Source organism: Arvicanthis niloticus, chromosome 18 (genome assembly GCF_011762505.2).
Source record: "Arvicanthis niloticus isolate mArvNil1 chromosome 18, mArvNil1.pat.X, whole genome shotgun sequence".
Taxonomy (NCBI): domain Eukaryota; kingdom Metazoa; phylum Chordata; class Mammalia; order Rodentia; family Muridae; genus Arvicanthis; species Arvicanthis niloticus.
The window spans coordinates 31,483,811-31,499,846 of NC_047675.1; the positions used below are offsets into that span (position 1 = coordinate 31,483,811).

The following is a 16,036-nucleotide window of genomic DNA, read 5'->3' on the forward strand; positions in this document are numbered from 1 at the left end:
CTGACATACAGAGCTAGAAATATCAAAGTGGACAACATTCAGTCTGCTTGCTTACAGGGCACATTCTATGTGGAATGAGAAAACCACAGCCTAGGCCTGCCTCTGTCTCAGCTCATGTACCCTCCCCTAAAAGCCTGCTGTGTTCCGAGGGCCTGGGTCAGTTAGGGCCTGAGGCCTGATGCCTCTTATTTGCTTCATCACTGGGAATGGTTATGTACCTCCCAGGAGGCCCCATCTTCTTACAGCTCCTGGGGGCCTGGGTAGTGGGTGGAGGTGAGCCTCAGAAGCAGGAGGGAGGGAGGGAGAGGCAGTGACTCAGTGGGGGTGGCCTGGGACAAGAACCAAGGACAGAAACCAAGACTGGACCTGGTCCTCACTGAAGCTAGAGGAAGGAGGGATGGAAGACATGCCTGGGAGCTGAGGCTGGAGAAGGACAACTCCAAGGCCAGCCTTGCCCCTTGCTCTTCTTCAGAATCTGCCTTAGAGTTGGAGATGGGTGGAGCTGCCTGTCGTTTCTACCATGGCTGCAGCTGATACCTAGATTCATGAAGGAAGCGCCTGTCTTAGAGCCAGGGAAGGCATTATGTCCAGTGTCCGCTCCTCCCAGGGACCAAGGCCATGGTGTGGGGGCTACGTGCTTTTTTCTGGTTGCATGGCTAACTTTTTCCTTATGATCTTCCCACAAATTCAAGAGTGCTAGGCCAGGCCCACTTACTCCAAAAGGGCTTCAGACCTTAGAGCTGAGAGCTAGTAGGGGTCTGCCAGCTACCCCAGGATCCTTCATCTGTTCAAGATCCTCTGAGAGGGAAACTCGAAGGCAGGGCAGGAACACAGATATCTGATACATCAGGTCTTCCCTGATCCAACTGGCAATCCCAGGAGAAAAGAATGGCTTTTTTGTCTTACAGGAGAGGAAGATGAGGTGCAAAGAGAAAAGGGTCCCTGGAGCATCCCACAAGAGGTGAGTGATGGAACCAGGTCCACGCTGGTCTCTGGCTCCAGGCCGCCAGCTTTCTTAGCTACACTTTTCTGTGAATGGGGAAAGAGAATTCAGGGAGTGCAACGAAATGTAAGGTTTGAGCCCTACGTATTTGGCAGGCGTGGGTCAGTTTCCACCTAGAGACATAGACAACCCTCTCCACCTTCTGGTTCAACAAGTCACGGGATTTCACAATTTATTTCTAATGTATTTCTTTGTCTTTTTGTTGTTTGTTAGTTTTATTAATTAAACCTGAGGGCTCATACAAGTCAGGCAAGGGCTCTGCCACTGAGTTACACCTCACAGCCCACACAATCTGTTTTGTGATGGGTGGGCCTGGGAACCTGAAGGGGAGATTCAGGCTACAGAGGAGTGGTCCCTCCCACTATCCGTGAAGATTATCCACAAGCAGCTGCCTGGGCTTAGGGAGTCTCTCTGGAGACAGCCCCTAATCATGGACTCACATCTCTTTTGGGGGGCTAGATCTGGGGACCACGAGCGCTGTGTGGTCCTCATTTTCGTACAGGGAAGCTGGGCAAGTATTCCCATGTCCCATCAGGAGGCTAGTGAGGAGCCTTGCCCTCCTCCCACAAAGGCGTCCTTTGCTTTGTGCAAGAGCCTTCTTTCCATCTGGCTGTGCCGCGGCTCACTCACCCTTTCAGACAGTTCCAGCCCTGAGCATGTCAGGCAGTGAGCACAGTGGAATGAATGTAGCCGGGATCGGCACAATGAGAAGTCGAGGGAGGGCCCGCCAAATCTCCGAGGCGCTGAGAGTAGGAGCCCACCCGCCCGCGGGCCAGGATGCACAGGGCAGGGGGCAGTAGGAGTTGTCCCCGCTCTTCTCCGTACCCTCGCTGCCATCAGAGCCGCGCCTTCCGGACGAACCTGTGATTCGGTCCTCCAACCCGTAGAGGGCGCCGCATCCATAGCGGCCTTGCGGCCCTTCGAGCCACCAGAAGGTGGCGCCCTTGGATTCTGGGCGGCCTCGCGGTACCCATCGTCGAAGCTGTAGTGCGTTTGTTCTTCGTTAGTTCGAGGGCTCTGATGGCATAGTCTCCGGGCTTCAGAGTTCCCCACAGCGCGTCCCAGGGGTGTGAGTGTGCGGGTGACCCGCGAAGGGCCGGGAGCACTGGTACAGGCGCCTAGGCCAGGGCCTGGCTGGGTGGGCTGGAGCGGAGAGCGGCGGGTGAGCCTGCAAAGCCCAGCGTGAAGGTGTGACCGAAGGTATGGCCACCCGGTAGAGGCTCACAGAAGCATAAGCCGGCCTTAGGCCCAAAGGAGACTCTATCTTCCCTCACCAGGCTGGACTACTTTAGCAGCAGTGCTTCCGGGGACCTGGTACCCAGCCTAACACTTCCTACTGTCTAGTGCGCCCAGCTTGTCTGCCCGCGGAGTCTTGTCCCACCATCTTCAAACCAGTTCCTGGATGAACTGAAGTCTCCTTTCACACCGAGGCCCAACCAGTTATCCAGAACAGGCCCACTCTTACCAGGGAGTGATGGAAGGGCCTCTTGAGTGTGGGGATGTGTCCCTAGACTCCCAAGATCATGCTGCAGATGGGAAGAGGTTTGCTGTGTGTAGTTTCAGGAACACCCGGAAGGAGGAGGAACGTGCTCACCAGATACAGGCTGTGGACCCAAGACCTTCAGGATCAACAGTAGGGGCAACCCAAGGTGTAGGGTTACAGGGAGATTTCTTGTCCAAGGAGCCTCAATCACTTCCAGATCAAAGGGCTACAGATGGGTCAGGGGGCTACCAGAGGGGCTTATTACTAGCCTCCCCAGCCCAGTCAGAGGAGCCAGCCTTCTCTGAAATGGAAAGCCTCTTGTGTCCTGGGTCTTCTCACCTCAACCTGACACAGGGTGAGAATGACCGTCAAGGGGGAGGCTTGATAGGGGACCCAGATCCAGGCACAGAGCTACCAGCTGGCTTTAGCCCTTTGTCAGAGTCATCATCAAAGCTACTGGAGACAGGTAAGGGAGACTGGGAAATCTGGGGAGCGAATGGGGCTATCTGGAGGTGGGCATTGGAAGTTGGGAGGTTTCTGACCCTACTCAGCCTCAAGCCCTAGTCCATGGAGGGTGGGTGTCTCTGGGCATATGGCCCAATTCAAACCCAAGCCATTTCTCTTCTCAAGACCCTAGTGGATCCAGCTTCCCTAAGCCTGCCAACTGCCTCCTAGCTCGAGACCTCACCTGGGAGCTGCTGGCCAGTGGCATGGCTACCCTACCAGGTACTTTAGAGGGACTTAGATTAGGTGGAGGAAGGGTGGCCTGATTAGGCCAGTGTTCATTTTCTCCTCTCCACAGGGACACGGGATGTAGAAGGCCGAGCAGTGCTGCTTCTGTGTGCCCACAGCCCTGCTTGGCTTCATCCCAAGTGTAATAGCCATGAGCTGCTGAGTCTTTTGTTTTACCTGCGAGACATCCCCAGGTTTGAGGGAGAAACTTGGAATGGGGAGGGGAGGGTGCTGAGGCTGGACCACGAAGTACTATGATCTGTGGATTGGGTATTAAGACAAAGCTCACCATTTAGGCCTGAAGTGCAGGCTCTGGGACTGACCGTACTAGTTGATGCCCGAATCTGCTCCCCGAGCTCTTCCCTTACCTGGGGCCTCAGCCAACTACAAGTGAGTAGAGAGGATTGTGGGTCCCTTCTCCTTTGTTTTCTGTATGGTCAAGGGATGGGGCTGAACTTTGATTCCTTGCAGGAAGCATCCCCAGGGTCTGTACAACTGCTGCTAGTTGGAAGGATGCCAGAGGACTTGCCTATGGGGCTTCAGGTACCGAGCCAGGCTGGCACTGGCGAAGATGGGCGAAGATGGAGGTGGGGATGTCTTTGTCCAATATTCCTGCATCATGGCGCCTTCTTTTGCAGTTTAAGCAGCTGTCTTCCCATCAGAGCCTGCTGACCCACATTCCTAACGTGGAGCTGCCTACTTCACTAGGGGGACGCCTGCCTTACTGCCACCAAGCCTGGCTGGATTTCCGGATGGTCAGTGCACCCGACTGGGGTTGAAGGTTATGGTTATACAGGTAACCTGGACCTGTTGGGGAACCTTTCCTGAGTCGGCTTGAACAGGATGAAAGTGGCTGCAGAGGTCTGGAATCCTAGAGGCTGGGAGCGTCCCTGTACGTTGGTCATGCTTTTATCTCTGCTCACAGCGTCTGGAAGCCCTACAGCAAAGTTGCCAGGTGGTTTGTGCCCTGCTTCAGGGGGTCATTGACAGTGTGAAGGCTATGCAGCAACCCATGGCGTCTGGAGTGAGTGTCCCTCCCAAATCTCCTTGAGTGTCCCTTGACTTCCTTTTTCTCTCCCATGTCAACCAATGCCTATTACTCTCGATTATAGGAAGTTAGTCAGCTGCTACAGCAGACACAGTCCCTCATGCAGCAGGTATTAGAGTCACCACAGTTGTCATGGTTACAAAGCCAGGGAAGCCTGGAGCTGGCATGGTTGAAGCAAGGGATGCCACAGGTGACCCTGAGCCCTGATTACAGGTAACTACAAGCCCAGCTATCAGAACTTACCCCAGATCATCCTCCTAGATTTGTGTAAAGTACTCAATTGGCTGGCTTAGCACATGCTAGATTTGGGTCCCAGCATAACAGAGTGGAGAGACCGGACTGTCAGAGCACAAGTCAAGATTGTGTGCTTTTCACAGGTCTGCAGTAGACGAGGCTGACGAGCTGTATGGTCAGGTGGATGAACTGTTGCATCAGCTAACCCTGAAGAGCAACCAGCGAGTACGGGCCCTAGAGCTCCTCCAAGCGCTGGAAGCCCAGGAGGGTGTGCTGCGCCAGGTAGAGGCTGCTGTCCAGACTGCATTCCGCCCTTGGTCTCAGCTATGGCTCCCGCCATAGCAGCTGCCTTTGTGTGTCTCTGCTTGTGTCCATCCAGATTGAAGTGTGGTTACAGGAGGTGGGCTGGCCAGGAATGGAGGAACCAGGGGAGCCCTCGCTCGACATGCTGCTCCAAGCCCAAGGCCCTTTTCAAGAGCTGGACCAGGTTGCCCAGGTAAGTTTGGTTATTTTCTCATTCTGCAGAGACTGGGCCACCTTGTCGGCGGCTAGGACTGTGCTTTAAGTGAAAGCAAACAATCCTTTCTCTCCTGGAGGTCACCAGTCAGTAGAGATCAATTCTAATAAAGTGGTCATAGTCAGATGTATTTGCACACAAAGACAGGGATTCTGGAAAGAAGCGGTAGGAAAGTATAATTTAGGGTCAATTGAGCGAAAGAGTCAGGGATGGGGAGACAAAGCTGGGAAACAGGAGGGTGTGCTGCGCCAGGTAGAGGCTGTGGCAAAACTTCCTGTGGCAGATAGTCAGGCGTGGTGATGCATGCCGTTAGTTCCCACACTCCAGAAGCAGAGGCAGGAGGATTGCTATACCAGGACTACAAAAGAGATGATGTGTAGATCCAGAGGAAGGATTTGAGTCTGGGCTGATCACCAGCTGAGTCCAGTTTGTCGCTCCAGGAACAGGTCAAGCAAGGGGAGAAGTTGCTGCAGCCACTGGTTGGCTGGGAGGTTGCTGAACTAGGCCCCCCTGGAAAGCGCTTTCTGGCCCTGAGATCCCAGCTGACAGAATTTTCCAGAGCTTTGGCCCAGCGGCGCCAGCGGTTGGCAGATGCTGAGAAGCTGTTTCAGTTCTTCAAGCAGGTGGCTGAGGAGGTCCTATCCTGGCTTTACCCAAACTCCACCAGAGTCTAAATCTGCTTGGCTTGCTTGTTCTCCTGCTTTGTCTGATTCCAAGCTTAGTGTCTCCAGACCAGCCAGTGGGTGGGACAAGGGAGCATAACAGAAGGCACTGCAGGCTTGCCAGGGTTGTGCTTTTATGTCTATGTGGCCTAATGTTGCAGGCCTCGACTTGGACCACAGAGGGTCAGCGGCTACTGACAGAGCTGGAGCAAGAGCACCCAGAGGTTGTGCTGCAGCGGCTGCAGCTGCACTGGACCAGGCATCCAGACTTGCCCCCTGCCCACTTCCGGAAAATGTGGGCTCTGGCCACAGGCCTAGGCTCAGAAGGCATCCGCCAAGAATGTCGCTGGGCCTGGGCACAGTGCCAGGACACCTGGCTGGCTCTGGATCAGAAGCGTGAGGCTGCACTGAAGCCACCATCAACAAACAGCACAGCCACTTTGTATGTCAGGCGGGCTCCTGCTGTACCCACCGTCCCTCCACTGAGGAAGGCCTACAGCTTTGATCGGAATCTGGGGAAGCATCTTGGAGATGCTTCCCAACGTGGTCACTGTGCAGCCATCGTAACTGACTGCCACAGACCTGAGGCCAGAGGAGGTGTCCGGCCCAGGTCATCTCCGTCTGAGCCTCTATCAGGCAGCTCTGACTTCAGGAGCCCCAACAGGTATAGACAGAAGGCGGGGCAGGGAGGTCTGTGTAGGGTCTTGGGTCCTGACTCCACCTACCTCTTAGGCTCCAGCTAGTATTGGCGGAGATGGTGGCCACAGAGCGTGAGTATGTCCGGGCCCTTGACTATACCATACAGAACTACTTCCCTGAGTTAGATCGACCTGATGTGCCCCAGGGCCTCCGTGGCCAGCGTGCGCACCTCTTTGGCAACCTTGAAAAGCTTCGAGATTTCCACCACAATTTCTTCCTGCGTGAGCTAGAGGCTTGTACCCGGCATCCACCTCGAGTGGCTCATGCCTTCCTGCGCCATGTAAGTTCCATAGGCCACAGGAACCCTAGAGATTTAGACACATACTTAGTGTCAGGCTCCGTGCAGAGAGTGCTGTAGGGAAAGCAAACCAACACTAGGGTACAGCTATGAATGAGACCCACAAGATGTCTGCCTCCTAGGGTGTTTTAAGCTCTGCAGGAGAGATGTACAAATAAAAAAAGATCACTCTAGATTACACTTAGGATAGGGATAGGCAGGACAGTTGTCTAAGAGTTACATTTGGGGCAGGGTTCCCAGTTTAGACGAGGGGATGTTTGAGTAGAGGCCAGAGGAGGAGTAGAGGGTGAGTTCTACTCCCAGAACAGGCCTCATGGACTTCATGAACATGGCCGGGTATAGTGAACCCTAAGTCACGGTCCCAGAGCCCTGGGAGGGGCAGAGCTGAATGTGGAGGCTGGCTGTACAGCCTGGACAGCTCTTGCATAGCAATGCTTCATGCTGGGTCATCCTCATTCAAAGTGGGATCTGCAGGACTAGGGTAGATCATCACTGGCATCTTTGTCCTCTTAAGCTAAGAGGTGTGGGATATCTTTTGGGGAACAGTCCTTTGGCACCTGGACTGAGTTGTGTATCCTTGCAGAGGGTGCAGTTTGGAATGTATGCACTGTACAGCAAGAATAAACCTCGTTCTGATGCCCTGATGAGTAACTATGGTCACACCTTCTTCAAGGTAGGAGCCTGAGACCATAGGAAGAGCAGGGCATGGGTGGCGTACTCCAAAACCACTTTGTTATCTCCTCACGGCAGGAGAGGCAGCAAGCACTGGGAGACCACCTGGACTTGGCTTCCTACCTACTAAAGCCCATCCAGCGGATGAGCAAGTATTCCTTACTGCTGCAGGAGCTGGCAAGGGCCTGTGGGGGCCCAGCGCAAGAGCTGAGTGCACTTCAGGCAGCCCAGAGCCTTGTGCACTTCCAGCTGAGACATGGCAATGACCTGCTAGCCATGGATGCCATCCAGGGCTGTGACGTGAGTCACCGCAGGCCATTTGGGGAAGCACCTGGAAGCAGAAGGGGGTGGGACAGCTGGACATGTAAGGCCTTCACCTTTGTAGGTTAACCTCAAGGAGCAGGGGCAGTTGGTACGGCAGGATGAGTTCACAGTGCGGGCTGGGCGCCACAAAGCGTGCCGTCGTGTTTTTCTGTTTGAGGAGCTGCTGCTCTTCAGCAAGCCTCGACGTGGGCCAGCAGGCGTTGACATATTCACCTACAAGCGTTCCTTCAAAGTAAGTCTACGTGACCCTGACCTTGGCCTCTGGCCCCCCATCCATGCCTCACCATGCTCCTTTCTGCTGGCCTTGTAGATGGCAGACCTCGGCCTCACTGAGTGCTGTGGGGAAAGTAAACTGCGCTTTGAGATCTGGTTCCGACGTCGCAAGGCCAGGGATCTATTTGTGCTGCAGGCCTCGGATGTGGCCACCAAACAAGCCTGGACAGCTGATATCTCCCGTCTCCTATGGAGGCAGGCTGTCCATAACAAGGGTGAGTCCTTGGACAAACCCCACAAATATTGTCTTCCCAGGAGTCTGAGAAGGGTCTCAGGAGAGAGTGAGGCCCCTAGAGTGTATCCTGCAGAGACTGGGCTGGGTCAGGGACTTGGGAAAGACTGGGAAGCGGAGAGGCACAGCAGCAGACAGTACAGGGAAAGAACTGCCTTTTCCTCTGAGTATCAAGAGGTCGTATGCCCTAAAGGGGACATTATCAGACCTTTCCCTGGGGTGGGTGGGGAGAAAGGAGTCTGGCACCACAAAGGATCATGCACAGAGTGGATAATTTCTGGGATATGGGTATATAGGAAAAATGTATAGATACAGCTCGGGGCCTCACTTGTGCCTATCTTCTACTTAGAGGTGCGCATGGCTGAGATGGCATCCATGGGTGTGGGGAACAAAGCCTTCTGGGACATTGCCCCCAGTGAGGAAGCTATCAATGACCGCAACATCAACTATGTGCTGAAGAGACGAGGTACAGGCATCCTACAGGGTGGGATGGGACTGAGGCGGCAACATGGCCCTTTATTACTGCTGGCCAGTGCTCCCTGCCTGCCTCAGGTCAGACTGGGCTCTGATCTGTCCCTCTTTCTTATACAGATGTTCGCTCTAGAGCCTCCATTGCTGTGGCCCCATTTGACTATGACAACCCTTATCTGGGTGCCTTGGGCTCCCTTCCTGGAGACCGTGCCTCTTGTTCTGTTCTGGGCTCTCTCAATCTGCACCTGTACAGAGATCCAGCTCTTACGGGTGTTCACTGGTCCTTGTATCCACCCAACTTCCCAGAGGAAGCATCACTAGATGCTGAGGCAGACTTGGGCAGCCAGCCTTCTTTGAGTATGTGTGGGCTTACTCAGGCGGGAGGCATGGCGTAGGTCTGGGTCTCCCCTGTTAACAACTTACCCAGTCTCCCTCCTTAGCTCCTGAGGACTCAGAGGTCTCATCCCAGTGCCCATCCGCCAGTGGCTCTAGTGGTTCCGATAGCAGCTGTGTGTCAGGACAGACCATGGGCAGAGGCCTGAGGACTTGTCCTGTGTGAGTGCCATCTTTTACTTTATGCCCACCAGCCCTTCCCTAAACTACTCTGGGCTATAGCTGCCTTTTCTTTAGGGGAGTTGGAAATGGGTGGGTCAGAGCCATTCCCCAGAGGACTCTATGTCCACCCCTAGAACCAGAGAAGAAAACATTGACTTTGCTTGACTTGGCACCATAGGTTTGATACCAGCTTGAAGATGGACAGCACTCAGTGACTCCACGTCTCTGAATCGTCTATAACCAGAGCACAGCTGGCGCCTGGGCCATCTCCCTCCCCACCCCTCATACCCAAAAGGAATATCTTTGTTGGTTTTCCTTTCTGATGTCTGTAGCCATCAATGGACTACCCTAGGGCCTCTCCAAGGGCATCTGGCTGTAGAGACTAGATAAGCACCCGATCTGAAGCTCCTGGAACCCTTCTGTCCCTCTCCAGCCACCACCCCACTTGTGAGTTAAGAACATGATGGGACAGGAGAGCATTTCCAAACTCCAGACTGGTAGCGCACTATAGAGCTCTCAGAAGTCATGGAGGACACAAGTGGACTCTCAGCAGCTGCTCCTCAGCTCTTGAATAACACTAATCTGGAGCACAGGCTAGCCTACCCCTAGAGCCCCCTTATTCTTGAATTCCTTGGCACCCCATCGCCAACCTTTTGTTTTCTGGGCCACCTTGGTCATTTTGACTTGATGCTTTTTCAACAGCTTTCAGTTAGACTTGTCTACTGGTTTCACTGGCAGTGACACTGTTTTCTCAGAGAAGGAGTCTAGGCATTTGTCTTATGATTTACTTTTTTATTTGTTTATAATAAAAAATAAAGTGATTTGTATCATTGGCTGGGCATGTACATTCTGGGGGGTTTCCACAGAAACTGAGCCTTGGGCAGCTGGTCGGTGGTGATCGTCTGTGGGACCAACACTTCTGGGTACTCTAGCCCTCTTGTAAATACTTGCCCAGGACTGAGTAAGAGACAGACCTAGACAGTCCTCTCTGGATGAGCAGGTCCACGCAGCGGCCGTATTTTCTGGCAAAAGGCAGTGTGAGCTGCAAGGAAAGGCCTATCTTATCCCTGATTCTAGGCCAGTTGCCTATTCTAGCTCTGTGTGAGGGGTGCTCCCTGCCTGGGTAGGGGACAGGAGAGGACCTCTGGTCCTCCAGGGCTCAGTTCTGCCCTAAAGCATCTCACAGGGTTCTGGCTACCATCAAAATGTGCTTCCTGATGCTCGTATCCACTTTCTAGCCATAGAAGCCGACTTCATGTTTATAAATACCACAAGCTAGAGAGCTAACAGTAATTGGGTAATCATGTGTTTTAAGTTGGATGACATTAGCATTATGTACTTGATTGTAAAAGGCCAGGTTACTGAGAAGTTTGCTAAATCACACATGATTCTGAAATTACTCTAGAGAATCGGAAAAGAGAAAGTAAAACCTTAATTGGTCTATAAAATGAGTTCAAGGCCAGAGTAGGCAGCTTGGCTACACTGCATCTCAAACTGGCAAAAGAATATGAGTGCTTGCCTAGGTTGCATGATGCTCAGGATTCAATCCCCTGTACAGCAAAAACCAAAATAAATTGGGGAAAATTTCTCAGGCCTTAACCATTCTTTTGCCCTTATTGAACACCTTTTTTCTTTACAAATATTTTTTTTCCCAGTATGGTAGTGTAGGCCTTTAATTCCAGCACTGAGAGGCAGAGGCAGATCTCTGTGAGTTTGAGACCAGTAATAGTGAGTTCTAGGACAGCCAGGGATACATAGGGAGATGCTATCTCATTCCCCCGACCCCCCCCCCAAAGAAATCCTTGAAATCCCTCAAAAATGTTTTCAGAAGATGTTTTAGGGGCTGGGAAGATGGATCTGTGGCTAAGAACGCTTTGTTGCTCTAGCTGAGAACCTGGGTTTGGTTTCCAGCATCTACATGGTGGCTAACAACTATCTATAACTCCCGTTTCCAAGGGTCTAGCACCCTCTTCTGGCATCTGAGGGTACTGTATGCACATAGGGTGCAAACATTCATACAGGCAAAACACCCATACACATAAAATGAAAACAAATCCTTAAAAAATGCTGTAGAGGAACTTAAGTATAAAAAAATATAGTGACATCATAGCTCAGTGGGGAAACTAGCTATTACTGGCTGTAAAGGGCTAATTCCATTTCATGTGTCTTAGTGCTCTCCAAGTATGCCCAGGGTTGTTAGTGGTAAAGACATAGTTGGTGTCATAGGTTTTAGAGGAAAACTATAAAAATAGGTTTCCTAAATGTTGCTTTTTGACTAGTCTTGATTGATTAATTTCAGCCATCTGCCTCCATGGGACCAGGGACCACTGATTTAGCTGGCTAGCTTGCTAGATGACAGCACTGGCCTGGCCCAACAGTCTCCATGTGAGTCACTCAGAGTCGCCATACCCTATAGGGCAGGTAGGCCTCACCTCTACCCAGCTGTACAGACGCTCCTGAGTGTGCCGGTCATCCTTGAAGCCAGTGATGGCCAGCAGATCCACCACAAACTGCTTGGGGCTGATGTTCAGCGTCTACCAAGAGAGCCTATAGTCAGGCAGGGCCATGATCAGCTCCCAGCTTCTGCATTCAGCTACTCTTTTCAGCTACTCTTTTGTCCCTGGCTCCTTTCCCTCATCCTCTTGTTTCATACAACTTATCACAAGGGGCAAAGGGATATTCGGAGAAGAAAGAGGGTTCCCCAAGGCCCACCATACTTACCCACAGCCGGTAGGCCAGGGACACCACCTTGGCTGTGATAGCTTTGGGATCCTTTTGCCTGATGGAATCCAAGATGATGTCAGTCAGGAAGCGGTGACATTTCTGTGCATAAAACATCTCTTCCCAGGACAGAGAGAAGCTCAGGAAAGTCACTTCTGAGAAGAAGAAAGAGTAGATACAGCTAAGGCCTTAGAGATAACCACAGGGCGGGACAAGTGTAGTACCCGCTAGGGACATCCACTCTTAATTCCCTGGGTGTGGGCTCCACCTCTCCACAAGCAAAGCCTCACCTCGAGGCTGGGGGCTGGCTGTAAGTGGTGTATGCTTGATGTTATCCATTTGGGTGGTGTAGATAATGCTGTCTTCAAAGAACATGCACGAGCCATCATTACCCACCACAGGAGGGTGAGTCACTTTGAGGATGGCCCCTGGGTTGTCTATCCCATTAACATTAGGCAGAGGTTGCTCAGGAGCAGGGTTTTCTGTGAAAATAGAGAAGGGGTTTTCTCAGACCTGGGAGCCTAGGCTCAGTGCAAGCAGAGAAGAGTCTCCTGGTGACAGATCAGTACATTCATTCACAACTCCCAGAATCCTCCCACTTTTTGGAAGGGGTAGCCTGGCCTCACCGCTTCATTGTCCTGGCACTGTTGCAAGACCAATCCTAAATCTTGGAATTCTAAGAATCTTCAAGTTGGGACTAGCATGAAATATGACCAGCAAAAGCCCAGTGGAAGACTTGGAAGCTATAAAACTAAGAAGTGGGCAGACCTTTCTGGGCAGTCTTTCACGTTTCTCTACTCTGGAAAAATATGCTGTGTTATCCTAAAGCATGACAGGTCAACTTAATGCCTCACAGAGTCCAAGAGGGCACTTCTAAGCAGGATCCAGGCCACTAGAAGGGAAGTCAAAAAAATAACCTAACACGGCACTTCTCGATAAACTTTCCGGGTTTCCTGCCACTGCTAGCCACAAACTACTATCAAGCTCAGTCCCCAAAGATGCTCCTGAAAGGGCCTTAGTATTTCCCATGCCATGTGTGCCTTTCCCAGAGGTCTATTTTCTTTTGTCACTTTGATTAAAGGCCCTTCCACTTGCTCACAGCCAACCTAGGCGCTCGGCCTCTCAGTGGCGCCTCTGTCTCCCTGCCTTCCTCCACTGCTCAGCTTCATTTGCCCAGCCTGGAACACATCCATGACGCCGATGCTTCGCCTCCTATGACCACACTTCCGTCCTTGAGAAAGCTTCAGAAACACACACCTGGCCATGTGTTCCCTTTAGAAGATACTCTAGGAGTTGTTCATCCCAACTGAGGCCAGAACAGAGCACCACATTCTGAACTTGGCCCCTAAGACCTGGCCTGATGACTCCTGGCTTCAGTGTCATTCCTATGGCTTGTGCACAGGAAGCCAGGCCTCTGGCTAGAGCAGTGCCCTGTGCTTCCACCAACATCCTAACAGTTCTCCCTGCCCGCTGACTCCCCAGTGGCTGGCCTCTTTTATGTTCATATTTCTTAGGTTCTTTCTCACAATGCTCATCACTTCATCTCACATGACCTCTTAGCTCCTCAACAAGCCGTGTACCACTCATTTCTATGCCTGCTGCCTGGCACAGAGCTGGTATCTGTGTAGGCGGCTCTGGCCCCTGCTCTGTCACTAACTCTCTATGGTCTTAGCGGGAGGTCTGTTTTCTGTTGAAATGAGACTTGGGTCAAGGATGGGGCCAGACTCACCTCTCTCCTTGGGCCTCTGCTTGCCCCAGTCCTTCAGGGCAACAGCTCTTTTTGTGGGGAAGTATGGCTTAAAGATTGGCTCTGGACCCTTGTCTTTCACTCCAGCTCCAGGTCCAGGCTGGGGACCAGTATCCTTTTCAGAGGTTATGGAATGAGCTTTCCAGGCAGCTGAGGTACCAGGTTGGGAAGCAGCCTCACTTCCGGAGGGGACATGCAGGCTAGCCTCCTCCAAAGAGCTGCTCCTAGAGGCTGTCAGTGGCTGGAATTCCCACTGTTTACAGTTGACCATGTCCCACTCCCTTACCAAAGATATGAGTTTCTGCATGGGGGTGACAGGAGGGTCTTTGGCATCAGATTTCTGTGTGAGGTTTATAGTGGTGCACTTCTTCTTGGGGGGACTCTCAGAGGAACCTCCCCAGTGTCTGGGGTTGGTACATAAGCCAGAACAGTGTGAGTATGTGCTGGAATTGGCCCCCCTCTTGGCATTTCTGCATAGGGAGACCTGGATAGTCCGAGTATACTGTTCAGCCTCTTCCATCTGACTGGACCTGGTCAGATTCCCTTTGGCCTTGTTCCATGGAGTCCTGTCACTGCATTCTTGGAAGTCCACAGGCATGCAGGCTGTGGTCTGGGGAGGGAGGGGCACAGCAGCTATGGGCCTGTTGTATATTATCAAAGTCTCCCCAAGACCTAATAAACTGGGCTTTAGACAGTCTGTTCACTCGGAACAATCTTACCCCCTGAGATGGATCATCATCTAAGTTCACTCAGTCTAAGAGGGAGTCATACCAGCCCAGGCAACTTGCTTTTTTTTTTTTTTTTTGTGACAGGGTTTCTCTGTGTAGTCCTGGCTGTCCTGGAACTCACTCTGTAGACCAGGCTGGCCTTGAACTCAGAAATCCGCCTGTCTCTGCCTCCCAAGTGCTGGGATTAAAGGCATGCGCCACCACTGCCCGGCAACTTGCGTATTTCAAGAGGAGAGATTGTTACTCCAGGCCGCAAGTAGCTAGTACACTCCTGTACCTCCTCAAGATTCAGGAACTAGTTCTTGTACTAGTAAAACATGTGGGTCCTGCTCTTTCACTGCATCAGTCCCTCAGGAGCTGGGCCTGCCCCTTGAGCCCTGTGGTGGTAATGTTTAAGAACAACATCAACCAAAGAAAACTGGGCCTTACTTCCTTGGCATCTCTACTGAACTCTACCATCGGCCCTGTCCCTTCTGTCACCACATGCAGCTTCCTAATGGGAAAAGCTTCTTCATTTTCAGACTCTTTTTCCTGAGTCCATGACCTATAGAGACCAAGAGGGATTGGTTAGTGAGAGGAAGCTTCCATCAGTCCATCAGTTAATTGGTCAGGCATGTCCACTGGCTGGGAATTAGTAATGGTGGAAGAAAGGGGGCCTTTAAAGGGTTTTGGCATAGGACACTGGCTCATCTTGAGCCGATTTCACCAACTTCCTCCCCCAACTACGAGGAGAGTAGGTCTCCCTGGCAGATGAGAACATCTGTAAGAAGAATTGATCAAGGTCCAAGTTGCTATTATGGAGTCCAGAATGAAGTCTGCTTACTTGTATGCTTCACATTGTGCCAGGGCTTCTGAGAGGGCTGGAATATGATATTCCTCCACCTCCTGGCAGAAGAGAGGCCATTCCCTGCAAACAACAAGAAGATGGTAGACTGGGGGGGAGGGGAGATACGAGCCTCTAAAGAAGCTGCCTGGAACAATAAGGCCCATTTTGAAAATAATAGAACCCCCTCCCCAAGGGCTACAGCCAAGGGCTCTCTTTGCTACAGAGGGTTGGTCTTAGTGTTTTATAATCTGATTTCTTGGGTTAGCTCACTTAAATTCAGATGGTAAGAACAGTTTTCCAAGTCTCAGGAAGTTGAGAATGTGTCGGAACACTTGGCCGTCACCGTGAATGAGCAAGGTCTGTCCGTAGGTGATCCAGTACACTCTCTGAGTGTTGGATAGCAGTTCTGGGTACTAGGAAGGGATCAGACATCAGAATCAGTGCCATGGTCTTGGGCTCTAGTAAGGAGCAAGTGTGGAGATTTCTATCTCCTTGTATGTTGGCTATAGGTAAACAAAGTGGACATAATCTAAGGAGGAGTGCATTCATTGTCTGCGTTTCAACTTCTGGCACTTCCGCTCCCCATCCTGGCCTTTGGAACTCAACCCCACCTCCTTCTTGGCCCCTGAGAACCAGCCTACCCACATTCCTGGGGTCTCCCAAACATGCCGTTCATCACATTTCTACCTAGAGAATCGGAGCATTCTTGGCCAGGGAGCCAGGGAGAGGATCTTATGCTAAACAGTATGGGAAGCTGCATGAAGGTCATGTGACAAGTCCCAAAGATGCTCAGGTGGGGAAGCCAAAGTGG

At 51.9% G+C, this 16,036-nt stretch overlaps 2 protein-coding genes across 5 annotated transcripts in view; one reads left to right on the plus strand and one right to left on the minus strand.

The window, feature by feature from the left end:
• The first annotated feature begins 149 nt into the window (after positions 1 to 149).
• On the plus strand, positions 150 to 10,030 carry Plekhg4 (pleckstrin homology and RhoGEF domain containing G4). 3 transcript variants are annotated; one of them, XM_076915764.1, is made up of 23 exons: positions 150 to 273; positions 909 to 961; positions 2,281 to 2,952; positions 3,117 to 3,212; positions 3,289 to 3,412; positions 3,515 to 3,608; positions 3,690 to 3,761; positions 3,857 to 3,973; positions 4,144 to 4,242; positions 4,331 to 4,479; positions 4,644 to 4,782; positions 4,880 to 4,996; positions 5,458 to 5,640; positions 5,841 to 6,343; positions 6,412 to 6,658; positions 7,260 to 7,349; positions 7,427 to 7,648; positions 7,734 to 7,904; positions 7,983 to 8,160; positions 8,527 to 8,643; positions 8,769 to 9,005; positions 9,089 to 9,203; positions 9,382 to 10,030. In XM_076915764.1, exons 3-23 carry the CDS (start codon positions 2,478 to 2,480, stop codon positions 9,416 to 9,418), a joined length of 3,582 nt encoding a protein of 1,193 aa, XP_076771879.1. In that variant the 5' UTR covers positions 150 to 273; positions 909 to 961; positions 2,281 to 2,477; the 3' UTR covers positions 9,419 to 10,030. The 3 variants fall into 3 exon arrangements, with proteins under 3 accessions (XP_076771879.1, XP_034378591.1, XP_034378590.1); XM_034522700.2 differs by having other exon boundaries at positions 2,561 to 2,952; XM_034522699.2 differs by lacking the exons at positions 150 to 273; positions 909 to 961 and having other exon boundaries at positions 2,000 to 2,952.
• Kctd19 (potassium channel tetramerization domain containing 19) overlaps positions 10,011 to 16,036 on the minus strand; it is a 31,661-nt gene continuing 25,635 nt past the window's right edge. The window contains exons 9-16 of one of the 2 annotated variants that reach the window (XM_034522675.2): positions 15,496 to 15,638; positions 15,223 to 15,306; positions 14,829 to 14,943; positions 13,654 to 14,281; positions 12,215 to 12,406; positions 11,925 to 12,079; positions 11,636 to 11,737; positions 10,011 to 10,245 (exon numbers count right to left, since the gene is read on the minus strand). In XM_034522675.2, the coding sequence (XP_034378566.1) occupies positions 10,132 to 10,245; positions 11,636 to 11,737; positions 11,925 to 12,079; positions 12,215 to 12,406; positions 13,654 to 14,281; positions 14,829 to 14,943; positions 15,223 to 15,306; positions 15,496 to 15,638 (1,533 nt within the window). In that variant the 3' untranslated portion in view covers positions 10,011 to 10,131. Of the gene's footprint in view, positions 10,246 to 11,635; positions 11,751 to 11,924; positions 12,080 to 12,214; positions 12,407 to 13,653; positions 14,282 to 14,828; positions 14,944 to 15,222; positions 15,307 to 15,495; positions 15,639 to 16,036 lie in introns of both variants that reach the window. The other variant, XM_076915765.1, reaches the window with a different exon arrangement.

Bases quoted from the DNA above. Each gene is read 5' to 3' on its own strand.
- Plekhg4 (XM_076915764.1), top strand. From the start codon at position 2,478: ATGGAAGGGCCTCTTGAGTGTGGGGATGTGTCCCTAGACTCCCAAGAT. The intron at 3,213-3,288 runs GTACTTTAGAGG...TCCTCTCCACAG, and splicing joins TGGCATGGCTACCCTACCAG to GGACACGGGATGTAGAAGGC. The intron at 3,413-3,514 runs GTTTGAGGGAGA...CTCACCATTTAG, and splicing joins TACCTGCGAGACATCCCCAG to GCCTGAAGTGCAGGCTCTGG.